Below are 15908 nucleotides of genomic sequence, written 5' to 3' on the forward strand. Positions count from 1 at the left end.
CAATACCTTAAGGCAGTAGTGCCAAATGTCAATGGCAATATCTTTGACATATCCTAAATCTCGATTAAATCTCGTTTAGTTTTTAAAAGTCCAAGTCAATCTATTACCACAGATTACGGATACCAGATGGTTGGTTCACTTGTGGGCGTAACTGTCCGCAAATTTTCCGTGCGCATGACACTAAAATTGGTGCAGCACTTTTAAATCTCTTTGAAACTGGTTCGACAGATCAACACGCAAAATAATATTTACAATGAAGCAGATATAAGAATAAAAGTTTAGGTAATAATTCAGGGAATAAATAACATTACAAGGATTAATTTCTACGTTTTTTGGTTACGAAGGGATTTTTTTAAAGTTTTAAAATAATCAGAAAATTAGTTAAATCAATACCTACCTGCATTAAACTGTATTATAGTATCGTTTAGTAAATATATCTTGTCTATAATGCCTGATTTTGTAAATGAATAAGAGAATAAAACATTTTCCCTTTTTTTCCTTTAAACTCGTTTTTACGGACAAACTATTTGTCAATTGTTTGCGCTTTCTACACGAACATGTCTTAAATAACCACCAAAAATAGAAGATCACTATAAAGACGAGTAGATTAGAAAACAACAAAGTTCAGAAAGGCAAGCGCAGCAAATTTCGTTAACTATTCCCTCCAATTCTTCTAACTTTCGGTAACCCTTTAAGCCGTATAGTTAAAGAGGTTACGTTTATTCACCATGCAAAAATTTTAACACCACTTTCTTGTTAGCACTATATACGTGTTTTTTATGCTCTAAAATTTTTTAATGCCGATGCATGTGTCCGCAATTCTTTTCAGAGGAAATTGTGAACTGTTAAGCATTTGTAATAATCATAAATCATTTTGTGTAAGGTAAATAAGTATTTTGTTCGTTTTTTCTTCAGTTAGAACCTCATCCCTTGCATCATCGCTGTAATTTTTCTCTGACCGCCGCGCTTTTAAATTCACAGCTTGCGAACCAATTTTGGTAGAGCGTGCGTAGTAGCGTGAATACCGCTTGAAATCTCGGGACACCGACTTCAAAGTGCCGACAGCTGAGTGAACTATCTGGTATCCGTAATCTGTGCTATTACAAGCAGGTATGCAACCAACATAACATTGTTCTATGTTCAGAGAAAAAAATCCTCGCAGTAGCTGTGAACTGAGTTAAGTAATACAATAGCCAGTTTGACTTATAAGGGTGGTTTGGCTTAAGCCGCTTAAGTCATAAAAGTTTTAACATGTGTATGTCAAATGAGGTTACTTTACACACAGCATGCTGGCTACTCATATTTCACTCATTAACATTGTTAATGCTACATTGGTTGTTCTGTGTTGCATCAACATGCTTTATGATTGTGACCACATGTTTTAATATTTTTTATTCAGCTTTTTATTAAATTTGCAAAACTATAAACAATATCATATATTTTATTGCTTTAAAATTCAAAAACTTGTTAACAGACAAAAATCATTCGATTAAAATGGAATGTGTTTGTGTTATTTGTAAGAAAAAAGATCTTGAAGTTACTTTATAAAAATTCAAAAGTATATATTTTAAAAATTCGACAAGACTAATTTAAAATACAATTCGATTGTGTTTATTTTTTAATAGAAGGATTTTTGGTGCAAAATTTCAGCCCGTTTGGAGGAAACTTTAAAAACCATCCCACAACAGACTTGTAGACAGGGGGTTAGAAATGTTCCAATCAAGTCAAAACTCGACATTTCTTTATTTTTTAATACGAGGATTATTGATACAAAATTTCAACCCGTTCACAAGCACCGTTAAAAACTACCCTTAAAACAGATTTGCAGACTGGGGGCTAAAAATACTCCGATCAAGCCGAAATTCGATGTGTGTTTATTTTTTAATGCCAGGATTTTTGGTGCAAAATTTTAGCCCGTTTGGAGGAACCTTCACAAACCACCCCCAAAACAGACTTGCAGACTGGTGGTGGAAAATACTTCAATCAAGTCGAAACTTGACATTTGCTTATTTCTTAATACGACTATTGTTCAGTGGCGGCTGGTGCAGGAAGGGCAAACGGGCAATGCCCCACCAAAATGAAAGCACATTTTTAAATCTGAGAATTTCGCGCTATTAATTATCAAAATGCATTTAATTAGGAAACCTACGAGTTGCCTATGTTCAGAACACAATCTGGCATCATCTCGGCGGGGTATCATACACCTTTGCCCGTCCTGCATGTTGCCAAATTGTGAATATTTTCATTGACCCGTACTTGGCAATCTTCGCGATTATATGCACAAATGCACGATATTGCAACATCTCGGCAGGGCATAGTAATCGCTTCGTCTTAATTATGTACTGCAACTTAAGTACTTAAATGCATATACGATTGCATACACTTTTATCGATTTAGTCATCGATTTTGAAACAAAACGATCGAGTGAAATTTGCTAACTTCGTCAGTTTTAGTTTTCTGTGCGTTTGCAGTGATTTTAAGAAACTTAAAAAACTGTGTTGTAGAGTTGTCAATAATATCAATATGAATTCGATTGAGAGAATTTTGCGGCTACAATCTGAAAATAAATTAAGCCATGATGAAAAACTATTAATAAAAAACGTTGGACCGCCAAGACCCGATTTGGACATTGCTGTGTCGTCTAAAGTTAAAGACAAACTCGTGCATCGAAAATTTAATAAGACTATGTATCAAAGTGAGTGGTGGTTATGTGGTTGCAACGCGAAAAACGCCCTTTTCTGTTTTGTATGTACCCTTATGAATAACGGAGATGTTGATAAAGCTTGGACTGAAACCGGAATCACGGATTTAAAACATTTGGGAGAAAAAGTAAAAAAGCATCGCTCGAGTAAAAAACACTTAAATCTCAACGTATCGTTCGCAGTCTTAGGTAAAGTAGACATAAGAAATCAGTTAAATAGTGCTTATAGAGAGAACGTCGAGAAATATAATGATCAGGTAAAACAGAATAGATACATTTTAAGTAAACTGATTGACGGTATAAAATTTTGTGGAGTCTTTGAGTTGGCTTTAAGGGGGCATGATGAAACGCATGATTCTGCAAATCCGGGAATTTTCAGAGGTTTAATTAATTTAATGGCAGAGCTTGACACTACATTAAAATCTCATATAGAAAAAACGAACAATCGCGTTTTTATGGGTCTTTCAAAAACCATACAAAACGAACTACTTGATTCAATTTATGCTGTTTGTATTAATTTAATCAAAGATGAAATTTTGGAAGCGGACTATGTATCTATTTTAGCTGATGAAACTACAGATGTAGCTTCACAGTCGCAGCTGGTTTTTGTCGTTAGATATGAATTGAAAGGTAAAATATTTGAAAGATTTTTAGGATTCATTAATCCAACAGATCACACAGCTGATTGTATTTCTAGTATTATTTTAAATGAGCTCGAAAAACTTGAAATCAATCAAAATCCAAAGAAACTCATATCTCAGTCTTATGATGGTGCTTCGGTTATGAGTGGAAGACAAAATGGGGTACAAGCAAAAATCAAGGAACATTACCCTAAAGCTCAGTTTATTCACTGCTATGCTCACCAGTTGAATTTAATTATAGAAAAGGCGGCATCAGCACACAGCCAAGTAAGAATTTTTTTTTCAAATTTAGAATCATTTTCCTCGTTTTTTTCAAGATCTCCTAAACGTATAAAAATACTTGATAATATCGTTTCTAAAAGATTACCAATGTGACGAGCCGTCACTAAATTCGTTCACGAGAAAATTGTAACTAAAAAGACTAATAACAAACCCTCAAAACATAACTAGAAAATTTGCAAATCTTAATTAATTAACACGCATGTTCTAATCGGCATATAGTACCAGTCAAATAGATAAACAAAATCAACTATCAATCCCCAAATGCAGAAACAAAATTCGCGTATTCGCAAATTGCGAATAACATTACGCTTGCCAGACATTGCAAATAACGTGTACAAAATGATACGCCAGAAACATCGCCAATCGCAATTACTTTCATATAAAATTGTATCCAAACTAAAACAGCTGCAAACGAAACCCAGACACATAAACAACCTCAGAAAAAACGCCCTTTTTAAAAATAGCTACAACAAGCTAACCACATGTAGCGATGACGACATGGAAAGCACGACGCAAGTTGAAAAAACCCGAAAATATACGACACACTAACCAATAAAAAACGTCAGTCGCGGAACCATAATTAAAAGCTAAACCCTATAACACAACGAAATAAAACCTAAAATCCCGTACCGAGTAATACACTAATCATGAAGAAATATAGTCCACTAAAGTCACGAGAGACAAGAATAATGAGTAAAAATCCCTATATAAGCAGTAGCGCCGAAAACGGTTTAATTCAGTTAGAGTAGAAGTTTCCAGTTGCCGCCGAAGGCTCTGTCCAAACCGGTGTCGAGATTTTTTATTAATTTTTGCTGAATTTTGAAGAATTCCGAACTTAGAAGAATTTGCTGAGCTCGAGAGGAAGATAGAAAAATTCTCAATGCTGCAGCTGTGTAAGTCTACCTTTTAGTCATTCTTAGTTTATCTTGCTTTCCGTTTTTTCGTCATGTGTTCTCGAGTTCGAATCGTACATGTGTAGCGTTTAATTTATGCGTTTTCTCCGTTACGTTGGGTGTGAACAGTTAGCACCGGCACCGAAAGTAATCTTTAGTGCTTCCACATGTTCCCGTTTGCAGGTGGCACGTTTAGCCTTGCGTCGGTTCTTGATTATTGGGGAGGATTTTTTGATAAATTACCGTTCGCTTTTATAATAATTATTCCAAAATTTCTGTAAATTGTCGATTTAACTCTTTTGCTTGCGACATAAATATTTTATATGCGTTTTTGGAGAGGATTTTTCTGATTTTTACCATTTGCTTTTATAATAATTATTCCAAAATTTCTGTAAATTGTCGATTTAACTCTTTTGCTTGCGACATAAATATTTTATATGCGTTTTTGGAGAGGATTTTTCTGATTTTTACCATTTGCTTTTATAATAATTATTCCAATATCTCTGTAAATTTGACCGATTTAACTCTTTGCTTGCGACATGAATATTTTATGTGCGTTTTTGGGAAGTTCCCGAATTGAAACCTTTTAATCTAATTTTCTTGCTGTCGATTATTTTATATTGAATTTTTGCCGTTTAAATATGACTCCGTTCTCTGATTATTTTGCTATAGTATATGTTATATTGCTATATTTCTCACATTATACTTTATTTTAATCGTCTCATTGTATTTTAGCGCATTTATGATACTAACGTCCCAATGTTTAACTGCATGTATAAATTATGACTGTTTGTTTTTACATGTATCTACCTGTCCTGTAACCATCAATTTTTCTTGTGAACGATTGTTGTGCTCGGCATATTTAGCTAATCGATGTATGTGAAAACTTATTTATCTCTCTTTTTACATGTTTATATTCATAAGTTGTCGTAGATTTAAGTGCATGATTTTTACCCGTTATTTTAGTTGTTCTCATGACTTAATTAATATATATAAATGCCCGATCGCAATTTATTTAAATAATTAAGTAATTATTCGATTTCGTAGTTAGTAGTTTTTTGTTTTATGTTTTGCATGCTGATTTTTCTAGGATTAAGTTTATTAACTAAAAATGTGGGTTATGTTCATAGATTTTAAGAGTTTTATTTTATTAGTGGAATATAATTGCGTAGCGCTTTAGAAGAATGTTTTGCATGTTGTTTTGTTTTTTTCGTGTTATGTGTGTGAATTTATTTTATGTTTTATTTTTCTGTTGATTATTTACACATTTACTCGATTATTCTTTTGACATGCTTATTATGCTTTCTTTTAATATACGTATAAAAATGTTATATATGTTTAATTATTACCTCTTCCCCTACATGCAGTTTAGCTCTTCCATTTCCAAGGAAATGGGCCTACACCCAAATAAATAATTTTGTTAGTGTCCAAAAGCTCGGCCGCGGTCAAAACTATTTGGGCACGACAAAATGGCGCAGTCGGTAGGATTTCATTATTCGCTAAATTGCAAAAGAAGGGAAGTTGTAATAATAAATTAACAAAAAAAAAAAATTTTTGAAAAATCGTAAAAATCGCATAAAAATCATAAAAATCAGAAAAATCCAAAGTAAGACACCCTAGAAAATACGGTAGAATTAAGGTAGCTTTAACTCTTGCGAAATGACGGCTAAGAAAAATAAATTCAGTGGTAATTTCACCGTGATAACTGTCGTGGCCATCTTGTCGAACCTCCGTGTCGTGTCAGCGCGCTTATTTCAGCGTAAGCTCGTTCGTCGCGCGACTAATTTTCAACAGAATTTCGCCGAACTCATCTCGGACTATTGCGCTGAATATTTTGGTTTAAATCACATTAAACGGACCATTTTCGTAAGAATAAATTAAAATAAAGTTGTAAACAGGTGTTGAACGAGACAGAAAAGCAAATTGTCGAGATTTTCTATCAGTCACAGAAATTCCATTTTAAGTTTAGAAAATTACAAGTCCGTACCTTTGGGAATAATTTTTGTAAAAGCGCGGCATTTTTATGTTTTAATTTTATGGAGGGTCGGAGTTTGTACAATATTTTAATCAAAAAACCAGTTTATTTATGCCAAATTAAAATTACGGTTAATATTTCCAGAAAAGTGAGTTCATAAAAAGTAATCGTTTATCTAGTGCAAGCAGAGTAAAACGCAAATTGAGAATAAAAAAGTAAAAAAACCAGTTCATACCTACCAAAATTTTTTAAAATACGTTGCTTATATTAACTCTTAGAAACATTTTTATGTCACTCTCTTCGTCAAAATTTCTTATTTTTATTATAATCAAAATTTTTCATGAAAAAAGTTTTATCACTTCAACATTTCGAGCTCTAACGAGCTAATTTCGTAACGACCTTTTGAATTCGCAACCAATTACGAGCAAACTACCAATAAAAATGCAGAGACACATTTTCCAAATTTTATTATGTAAACAGAACATACCCTACTGGTTGGAAATATAAATTAACAAACGCCCCCCATAACCAATCACACCCACGCGACAATTCAACTCGGGACAGAAAACAATCGACGTGCAGATCGGAGGGATTCCCAGAAATTGTCCGGAAATCACTTCAAATCGCGGCGGATATAGCACTGTAACAGGTGGCGGTGGACCAAATGTCGCTTGAAAATTCGGCAAGGGCATCGCTGGCGCCGTGACCACTGGTCTCGCTATTGGGGCTTGCTGACCATCGGCTACCACCGGTTGTTCAGCAGGGGGTCGCGATGTCGAGGGCCCGCTGGTCGTCGAATCTGCGTGATCGTTCACCATCGCAGCAGCGCGAAGTTGCGCCGCCAATTGGTAAAACGGTTCGCTATCGCCAAAAACGTCAAGTTCTTCGTCCGAACCTAGCGCGGAAAATCCGTTAAAACATCGTCGCGGCTCACCTAGAAATAAAATTTACTCATAACAATAAAATTTCGGAATACAAACAGACGGACACATAATCGCCAAAGAATAATTTTAATATCAAATAAAGTCACTAATTTTACTTACCCATTGAAAATTTTGCTATCAATCTTTTACTTGAAAATTACGGGCCGCGTTCACTCTAGCATGAACAAATGAACTATGAACAGATACTAACGTCTTTACGAATTATCCAAAAATTTTATTATCACCGAAAAGTGTTCTCTCGCTTCAATAAACGCCTAATTGGTAGAAGGGTTAACCGACGCTAAACCCTATTGGTTCAAGAAATACCAGATACCCCACGTAGAGTTTAATTTTAGTGGTAAAAAACTTGTCAATTGCGCGTATAAATCAAAATTATTCTTAAATAGAAACCTTGAGTTTGAGTATGTAAAAATTGTTTCGATTATCGGGAGACAACGTGTCGTCATATGCACAAAGAATCGCAACATAATTATCACAAAGAGTGTCATCATAACAGATGTTAACACCCAGAAATTTCACTTCAATTTAACACGCGTCACAAGCTAGCACTCAGAAGTTACCCCACTGCACCTGTACGAAAACTCGCAAGGTGCAGATTCGCAATGCGATCCCTCACATTAAGAGGTCGTATCCAACAAAAGATTTTGTAAGCACCATACCTTTTACAGAAAAATTGTACGTTTCCAAATCACAAAAAAAAAAAGAAGAGTGAACAAAGACACAAAAGTAAAATTAAAGCAGAAATTTTATTTTTTTTCTCAAAATAACAAAAATATATATATATATGACTACTCAAGGGCCCTTTTCCGCGTCCCGTTGGCCAGTCACAGGGGCCGATGGTTGGGTCGCCTCTGAAACAAAAAGAAAAATAATCAGTTAGCAAGGTTATTAAGAAATCAATTAAGTTACAGAACTAAGAGAACAAAGCACAACAAACTTCAAAATTTTCAGAACGTAATTTACACTTACATTATTGCTTAAAACTTCCACATAAGGTGCAAATGTTTGATCACACAAAAATTTACAAAAAACAAAAATTTTTATCCAACAATTCATAAATATTATTTCTAAAATGACGGTACAGAATTTTGTTCGAAATAGTTTATTTTAATCACTCTTTAAAGTAAAAAGAACGATTGACGTGAGCTTTACGGAAATTGCATAATTAAACTCAAATATTAACAGAAAGAACTACCAACCATGACTTGAACAAATTAGTGTCAAAAGCCGAAAAGTATTTAACAAAAACCGCACTCACAAAAAAAAAAAAGAGAGGATACTTACGAGATGCTGCTGAGCGCCGGTGACCACCGCGGGCGCGGCGCCCCCTTGCAAAATGGAGACGCCGCGCCTCCCGATAAAGCTCTTGAATGCGTTCGGGCGTAAAGGTGCCCTGCTCCTCCCCATCTTCTTCGGAGGAGGAAGCCCCGAAAAAGACCCCTATCTCTACCTCATCGAAACCTATAATCATAATGCAAAAACACCATTAATCATCGCTAACAACCTTAAAGAAATAAAAATGAAAATTACAAGAATTTATAAAGAGAAAATTATAAAAAAAGAAAATATACAAACAAAAAGTTACAAACCGTCTTCGCGAAGCAGCCGCAACCGCTCCTCCTCCTCGTACCCGGCTGGTGGATTTATGAGGCGTTTTTCCGAAGCTGAAACAATAAATTCATTATTTTATGGAACCAGTAATCATATAAAACGAAATAAAAAGAAAAATGATGACAAAAATAATAGACAACTAAGCAATGCAATAATAGACCAAGATGTTCATACTTACACATTCTAGCTAAAAGTCACACAGTAAAATGAATCGAAAATCCGCAGAAAAGCTCTCCACTAGAAAATTAAAACACTGCTCCACCCAAACCACTTGAAAAAGTTGACCGCAAACCTAAGACCCCATGTGTATAGATAAAGTATCTTAAGCCTAAAATTGCGTAAATTATAGAAAAAGATGCATTTCTTGCAGCAACCAATCCGGAACGATATCGTTATCACCAAAAGACCATATGTGAAACCCTTACACGAAACTAACAAGAAACCGTAAAAGAACAGCCAATACTCAAATATCTTAAAAGTTAACAGATTTAATTACTTAATATTTCAGTAATTCTCTTAGCAATCAAATAACCAACCTTTGCAGGAAACTGATAAATAACATTAATAACATTCAAAATTTCAATTTCAGTCTTGACTTAATCAATGAATAAAAATTTTTTAAATCCGAGAAATTACAGTAAAAATTTTTTGTTGTCTCTTTCGTATTACTGTTACATCAGAACATCCACTAAAACATTAAAGAGGGGTCCTTTTCTAATAAACGCAAAAACTCCGTCGCCGGTCATCACTCATCATACCGCGAGAAAGCTCCGAGTGACCGTCCGCATTCGATTCAATAATAATAATTCGCTTCTGAATATACGACATGCATACGCACAAGAACAGAATACTAGCAAACAATTCGGGAATGAAACGACTAAACTGAGGAAATCAAATTATAACTAAAATATTGCGGAAATACAAAGAAAGAATTATTGTACGACGATAGAAAAAGCTCATACTCAGCACCTGTTCACAAAAAAAAAAAAAAACGGAGAATAATAACAACTCGCAAACGCAATGGTAAATTACTATGTTACGGCAGTTTTAAGTTAAATAAGTCTAGTTAGTATAATAGGAATAAGAAATAGAAATAGAAAAGAATAGTTAATTAAGTTAAGCGCTACGTAATTTCAAAAATCATTAAGCGGGACAAATCAAAATAAGAATTAATCGGGTTTGTTTACGTTCAAGAGAAAAATTTTAAGTATAGCGATAACTCGCGCCACCTAGTAAGGGGTAGCGCACTTATGGTAAGGGTTAAAGGCGTTCATGCGCGCAGAGAAGACCTCTGCACATACATAAAGAATTCGTCGGTAAAACTGAAAATGCTATGGTATTGAAATCATAGTTTTGTTTTAATTATTATTAAAGTTTTAATGATTATGAAAAAGCATGCCAAACTTAACAGCGGATAAGAGAACAACGAATACAACGGCTTTCCATTATAGGTATCAACAGACGATAAGCTAGCCACTCACTAAGGTGAGTAAATTACAAACATAGGGCGGAAAAGGAAAAGTCGATCAAAAAGAACAAGCACCGCGAGCTCCTCTAGATCTAACTCACCAATCATGGCGGTGACCTTGCAATTAACCGCGGACATGATCCCGGACTTCACGGGAGGAGAATCCGTACGTACGTTTATCAGTCATATCAACGACGTAAAATCAATTGGCAATTGGACCGATGAATATACAATACAAGTGGCAAAGATTAAAATAAAAGGGAATGCGAGAAAATTTCTTGAACATAACGACGAATTGAGAGCCGCCGCAACATGGAGAACTTTTTGCGACGAATTAATCAAACGTTATGAAACGCCTTTGCTACCTGTCGAAGCACTACATCAATTCAGGAAATGCAAACAAAGAGCAGGAGAAGGTGTTAAAGAATACGGAGAGCGCTTGCAAATGCTCGCGCTTGCTCGTGTCAAACCAAGCGGTGATGCCAACAGAGATCGCATTAAAAAGGAAACCATCCGCGAAGAATGCTTGCAACACTTTATGGAAGGATTAAATGACCCCATTAGACAAAGAGTGATGTCAGCTGATCCACCAACTTTCGACGACGCCGTGACTTTGGCACTTAAGGAAGAACAAGTTGAACGACATGTCAGTCGAAAAGTCTTTCAACGAGTGATTGAAATTGAGGAAGTCGCGTCCGATCAAGAGGACGAAGAAAATTTTGCGAAGAAGAAAGAAAAGGCAACAAGAAAAGATGAAAACTACACAGGCACCAAACCAAAGAACCCTATTAACAATAAAGCAGTAGAACAATCATTCCGAAACAATAACAATTTTCGATACAGTTCACAACAACGATATCAACCAAGTAATAACAATTTTGCAAAACAACCCAATACGCAGTACTTCGTAAACTCACAAAACCAACCACGCAGCAACCAACAATACAGCAACAGGGCGAATTACAACACCAACATTGAACCTGTATGCTATAATTGCAGGCGAACCGGACATCTTGCAAGACAGTGCAGATTCAACTCTCGCTATTTGAATGACAATAGTGCGCAACAACCCAGCAATTTCTTCACACCTCATAACAATCATCAGCAAATGTTTTACCAGCCAATAAACCGCGGAATGCGAGCTCCGCTTAATCAACAGACCCAGTTTTATAATCGGGGTTACGTACACAACCAACAATACCACCCCTTCCGTGTAGAACAAAATACGTTCCCTGGCAACACCACATCGCAACCTTTAAACTACAACCGGACCGAACAAGCGGGGAAAGTTTCGGTCCCGTCACCGCAACAAGCTCACCGTCCAGCGACAGCGAGACGCAATTAACTTGTTGTTCCCCACACCCCCAAGTATGCTACATCCGATTCAACATTCGCCACCAAAACACCTTCGTAATAATGATCAACAATATTCACCCACTAACAGCCATCGTCGATACCGGAGCCGACGTCTGTTTAAGCAAAAGAAAAGTCGTCAACCTTCTAGAGAAACCCGTCATACTGCCCACCAGTCTAATTATGAACGACGTACAAGGACAGGCTATACCATACGATGGACTCATACACCTATCGTTGCAGCTAGATGACTTCACCATAGTAGAACATGACTTCATCGTTGTACCAGATGAGATTGCGTACAGAGGCGATCTCTTAATAGGATTAGATTTTCTCGGCAAATTTGAGGTACAAATATGCTGGGCTTCGAAACTAATCAACATCGCAGGATGCAAAATACCATTAATTACCGAAGGAAAAGCACAGTCAATTCGACCCATCACCATGAAGGATAATATCAATGAACAGCAAAATTGTTTCGACTATCACAACATAGAAGCAGAAGAAAATCTTATTGGAGAAAATTATTTCTTTGAGGATACCGTAGTAAAAGAGACCTTTGAAGAAGATGTCATGACATCGTGTTGGATTGATGATGAATCACCCCAACAAAGCGCGCATAAATTAAGAAGAATGAATGAGTATGAAAGACCGCAGAGAATGAGAGAACTAAGAGAAGATTTAAAGTTAAAGAGAGAAAATACCGTAATAGCAGCTCCATACGTAAATGCGAATCCGTTAGATTTAGAAGAAGAGTTTAATCGAGAAGATTCATTCGAATTACGCAATATCGGCATGGCAACCCCATACGATGCTGAAATCATATTCGAATTAAGCAATAGTCGCATGGCAACCCCATTCGAAGCTGGAATCGTATTAGACTCAAAGAATATCGTTGCGGCAATCCCGTACGAAGATGTAGATTTATTAGGATTAGAAAAAGGATTCGAGTTGGAGTATTCGAGTAGAGTAATAGGGGCTAACGTAGTGGCGACCCCGAGTGAAGTAATTGAGGCTAACGTAGTGGCGACCTCAAGTAGAGAAATAGGGGCTAACGTAGTGGCGACCCCGAGTGAAGTAATTGAGGCTAACGTAGTGGCGACCTCAAGTAGAGAAATAGGGGCTAACGTAGTGGCGACCCCGAGTGAAGTAATAGAGGCTAACGTAGTGGCGACCTCGAGTAGAGTAATAGGGGCTAACGTAGTGGCGACCCCGAGTGAAGTAATTGAGGCTAACGTAGTGGCGACCTCAAGTAGAGAAATAGGGGCTAACGTAGTGGCGACCCCGAGTGAAGAAATAGAGGCTAACGTAGTGGCAACCTCAAGTAGAGTAATAGGGGCTAACGTAGTGGCGACCCCGAGTAGAGAAATAGAGGCTAACGTAGTGGCGACCTCGAGTAAAGAAATAGGGGCTAACGTAGTGGCGACCCCGAGTATTGAGATTGGGGCTAACGTAGTGGCGTCCCCAAGTACAGGAGCTCCTGAAAAGTTTTATGAAAGAGATAAGAATGACTGGAGACAGATAGAAGAAAAAGTACCCCGTAGTATTAGGATAGGATTAATTACCAAAGGTATCGAAGACTACGAAGAAATAAAAGAATTATGTGAAGTTCCAGTAAACGCTCCGGAGCACCAACAACATCAACAAGAACATACATTTCGAGATAAGGAAGATCTTACTAAATCAGATGAAATCAACAACCAAGATGCAACATCGGCAAACTTTGTAACACTTCTCGACGACATAAAGATACCACCAAGAAGCCAAGCCGTTTGCCAAGGCGCACTCTCGAAAAGGGCCCTTTCGCAGTGCATCGTTATCGAACCCTTGGACGAGAAGTTCTACGACGTTTTAACAACGCGCGTGATGTGCATAAATGAAGCAATTATCCCGGTGCGTATGGCAAATATGACTGAAAGACCAATCACATTAGAAAAAGGAACAATAATAGGAAAATGTTGTGAAACAATTAATGCAGATGAGGAAATAAAGAAAGAGAATTGCACTGTGAGGAAAATAACAATCAAAGAAACTAAGGAAGAATTACAAAAACTTTTAACAACTCTCACGTATCCTGAAGAGAATGAAGAAGAGAAACAGATGTTTGAAAATTTAATTGCGGAATTCACCGATATCTTTCGCAATCCAGATCAACGACTAACATGTACTAGTAAAGTTAACCATCGAATCATCACCGAAAACGTTCCGCCGATTTCCAGAAGACCATACAAAGTCCCATTCCATCGAAAGGACATACTTAACAAAGAAATACAAACCCTCATTGACAACGATATTATACAAGAAAGTCAATCTCCATGGTCAGCACCAGCTATACTGATCGAAAAGAAGAGACATCCAGGAGAAGATCCAGAATTTCGATTATGTATCGACTATCGAGAACTCAATAAGATCACGAAACCAGATTTCTTTCCACTACCAATACTACAAGACACACTAGATCAACTACAAGGAGCAAGTTTATTTTCTATTATGGATATGGCCAGTGGCTACTTCCAAATTGAAATACAACCAGAAGATAGAGAAATAACCGGTTTTAGCACACCATATGGTCATTACGAATTTAAACGAATGGCCATGGGTTTAAGAAACGCACCTAGTACATGGCAAAGATTGATGTACAACGTATTCAACGGCCTAGTAGGAACAGAATGCTTAGTATATCTCGATGACGTCATAGTCTTCAGCAGTAACAACATTCAAGAACATATAGAACGATTGAGAAACGTCTTCATCAGAATGAGAGAGTCTAATCTGAAATTTAAACCAACTAAATGCAACTTTCTACTAAAAGAAGCCAAATACCTAGGTCATATCATTTCAGCAGAAGGATGCAGAACAGATCCAGCAAAGATCAAAGCGGTAGAACATTATCCAAGACCTAAATCAGCTAAAGAAATCAAAGCATTCCTTGGACTTTGCGGATTCTACAGAAAATTTGTACCGAAGTTTGCAGCTCTAGCAAAACCTCTAACAACACTAACAAAGAAGGATACCAAGTTCGAATGGAAAGAGGAACAACAACTTGCATTTGATCAACTTAAAACAGCATTAATGAATCCACCAATTCTGAAATATCCAGACTTCACAAGACCTTTCATATTGGTAACAGACGCATCAGGAATCGCAGTCAGCGCTATACTAGCTCAAAAATACACCATCGAACATCCCATAAGTTATGCCAGCAGGATACTTAAAGATGCCGAAACACGCTACAGCACGATCGAAAGAGAACTCTTAGCGATAGTTTGGGCGGTAAAACACTTCAAGGCATATCTAATAGGAAAACCATTCACCATCTACACAGATCACAGACCTTTAAAATATTTATTCTCAGTCAAAGACCCAAATTCACGACTAGCCAGATGGGCAATGTGTCTCATGGAATTTGACTTCGAAATTGAATACCGACCTGGAAAACGAAACCATGTGGATTCTTTCACGAGACTGGACTATTCAAGTATACTCATGGAAGAAGAAATAGAAGTGAAAACAATTACAACCAAGTTACCTTACTGCGAACCTGTCATCAACAACATGGATGAAATAAAGAACTATCAGAAGAATGACCACGATGTGCAAAGAGGACTAAAAACCGGAGAATACTACCTCGATCAAGATGGAGTATGCCATAAACCTAGAGAAGAACTGCAAAGACATGAGCCTATAGTAATCCCAAGACCATTGAGATACAGGATCATCCAATTACACCACGATACTCCATGGACAGCTCATGGAGGAGCCAAGAAGACGACTAAACTCATCCAGCAGAACTTCTTTTGGAAAGGAATGACCACCGATGTAAAGAAATACTGTCAAGGTTGTCACTCCTGTAATTTGCGAAAACACCAACCAAAACCATCACCAGATATGCAGAAAATGCCAGTACCATGTGGAATTTGGGGATTAGTATCTCTAGATATAGTCGGACCCCTTCACATAACCACCACAGGAAACCGATATATCTTAACGTGCATGGACTATCTCACCAGATATCCAGAGTGCATTCCATTGCCCGATAT

The 15908-nt window shown here is 36.8% G+C and overlaps 1 protein-coding gene across 1 annotated transcript; it reads right to left on the minus strand.

The window, feature by feature from the left end:
* Positions 1–8228: 8228 nt before the first annotated feature.
* LOC135126738 (uncharacterized) lies at positions 8229–9585 on the minus strand. Its single transcript, XM_064052856.1, has 4 exons — positions 9226–9585; positions 9026–9100; positions 8721–8897; positions 8229–8287 (listed from the first exon to the last, which is right to left on the minus strand). Exons 1-4 carry the CDS (start codon positions 9227–9229, stop codon positions 8229–8231), a joined length of 315 nt encoding a protein of 104 aa, XP_063908926.1. The 5' UTR covers positions 9230–9585.
* Positions 9586–15908: the final 6323 nt, after the last annotated feature.

Source organism: Zophobas morio, unplaced genomic scaffold (assembly GCF_036711695.1).
Source record: "Zophobas morio isolate AGI-343-1 ecotype UQ-CSIRO unplaced genomic scaffold, CSIRO_AGI_Zmor_V1 ptg000011l, whole genome shotgun sequence".
Taxonomy (NCBI): domain Eukaryota; kingdom Metazoa; phylum Arthropoda; class Insecta; order Coleoptera; family Tenebrionidae; genus Zophobas; species Zophobas morio.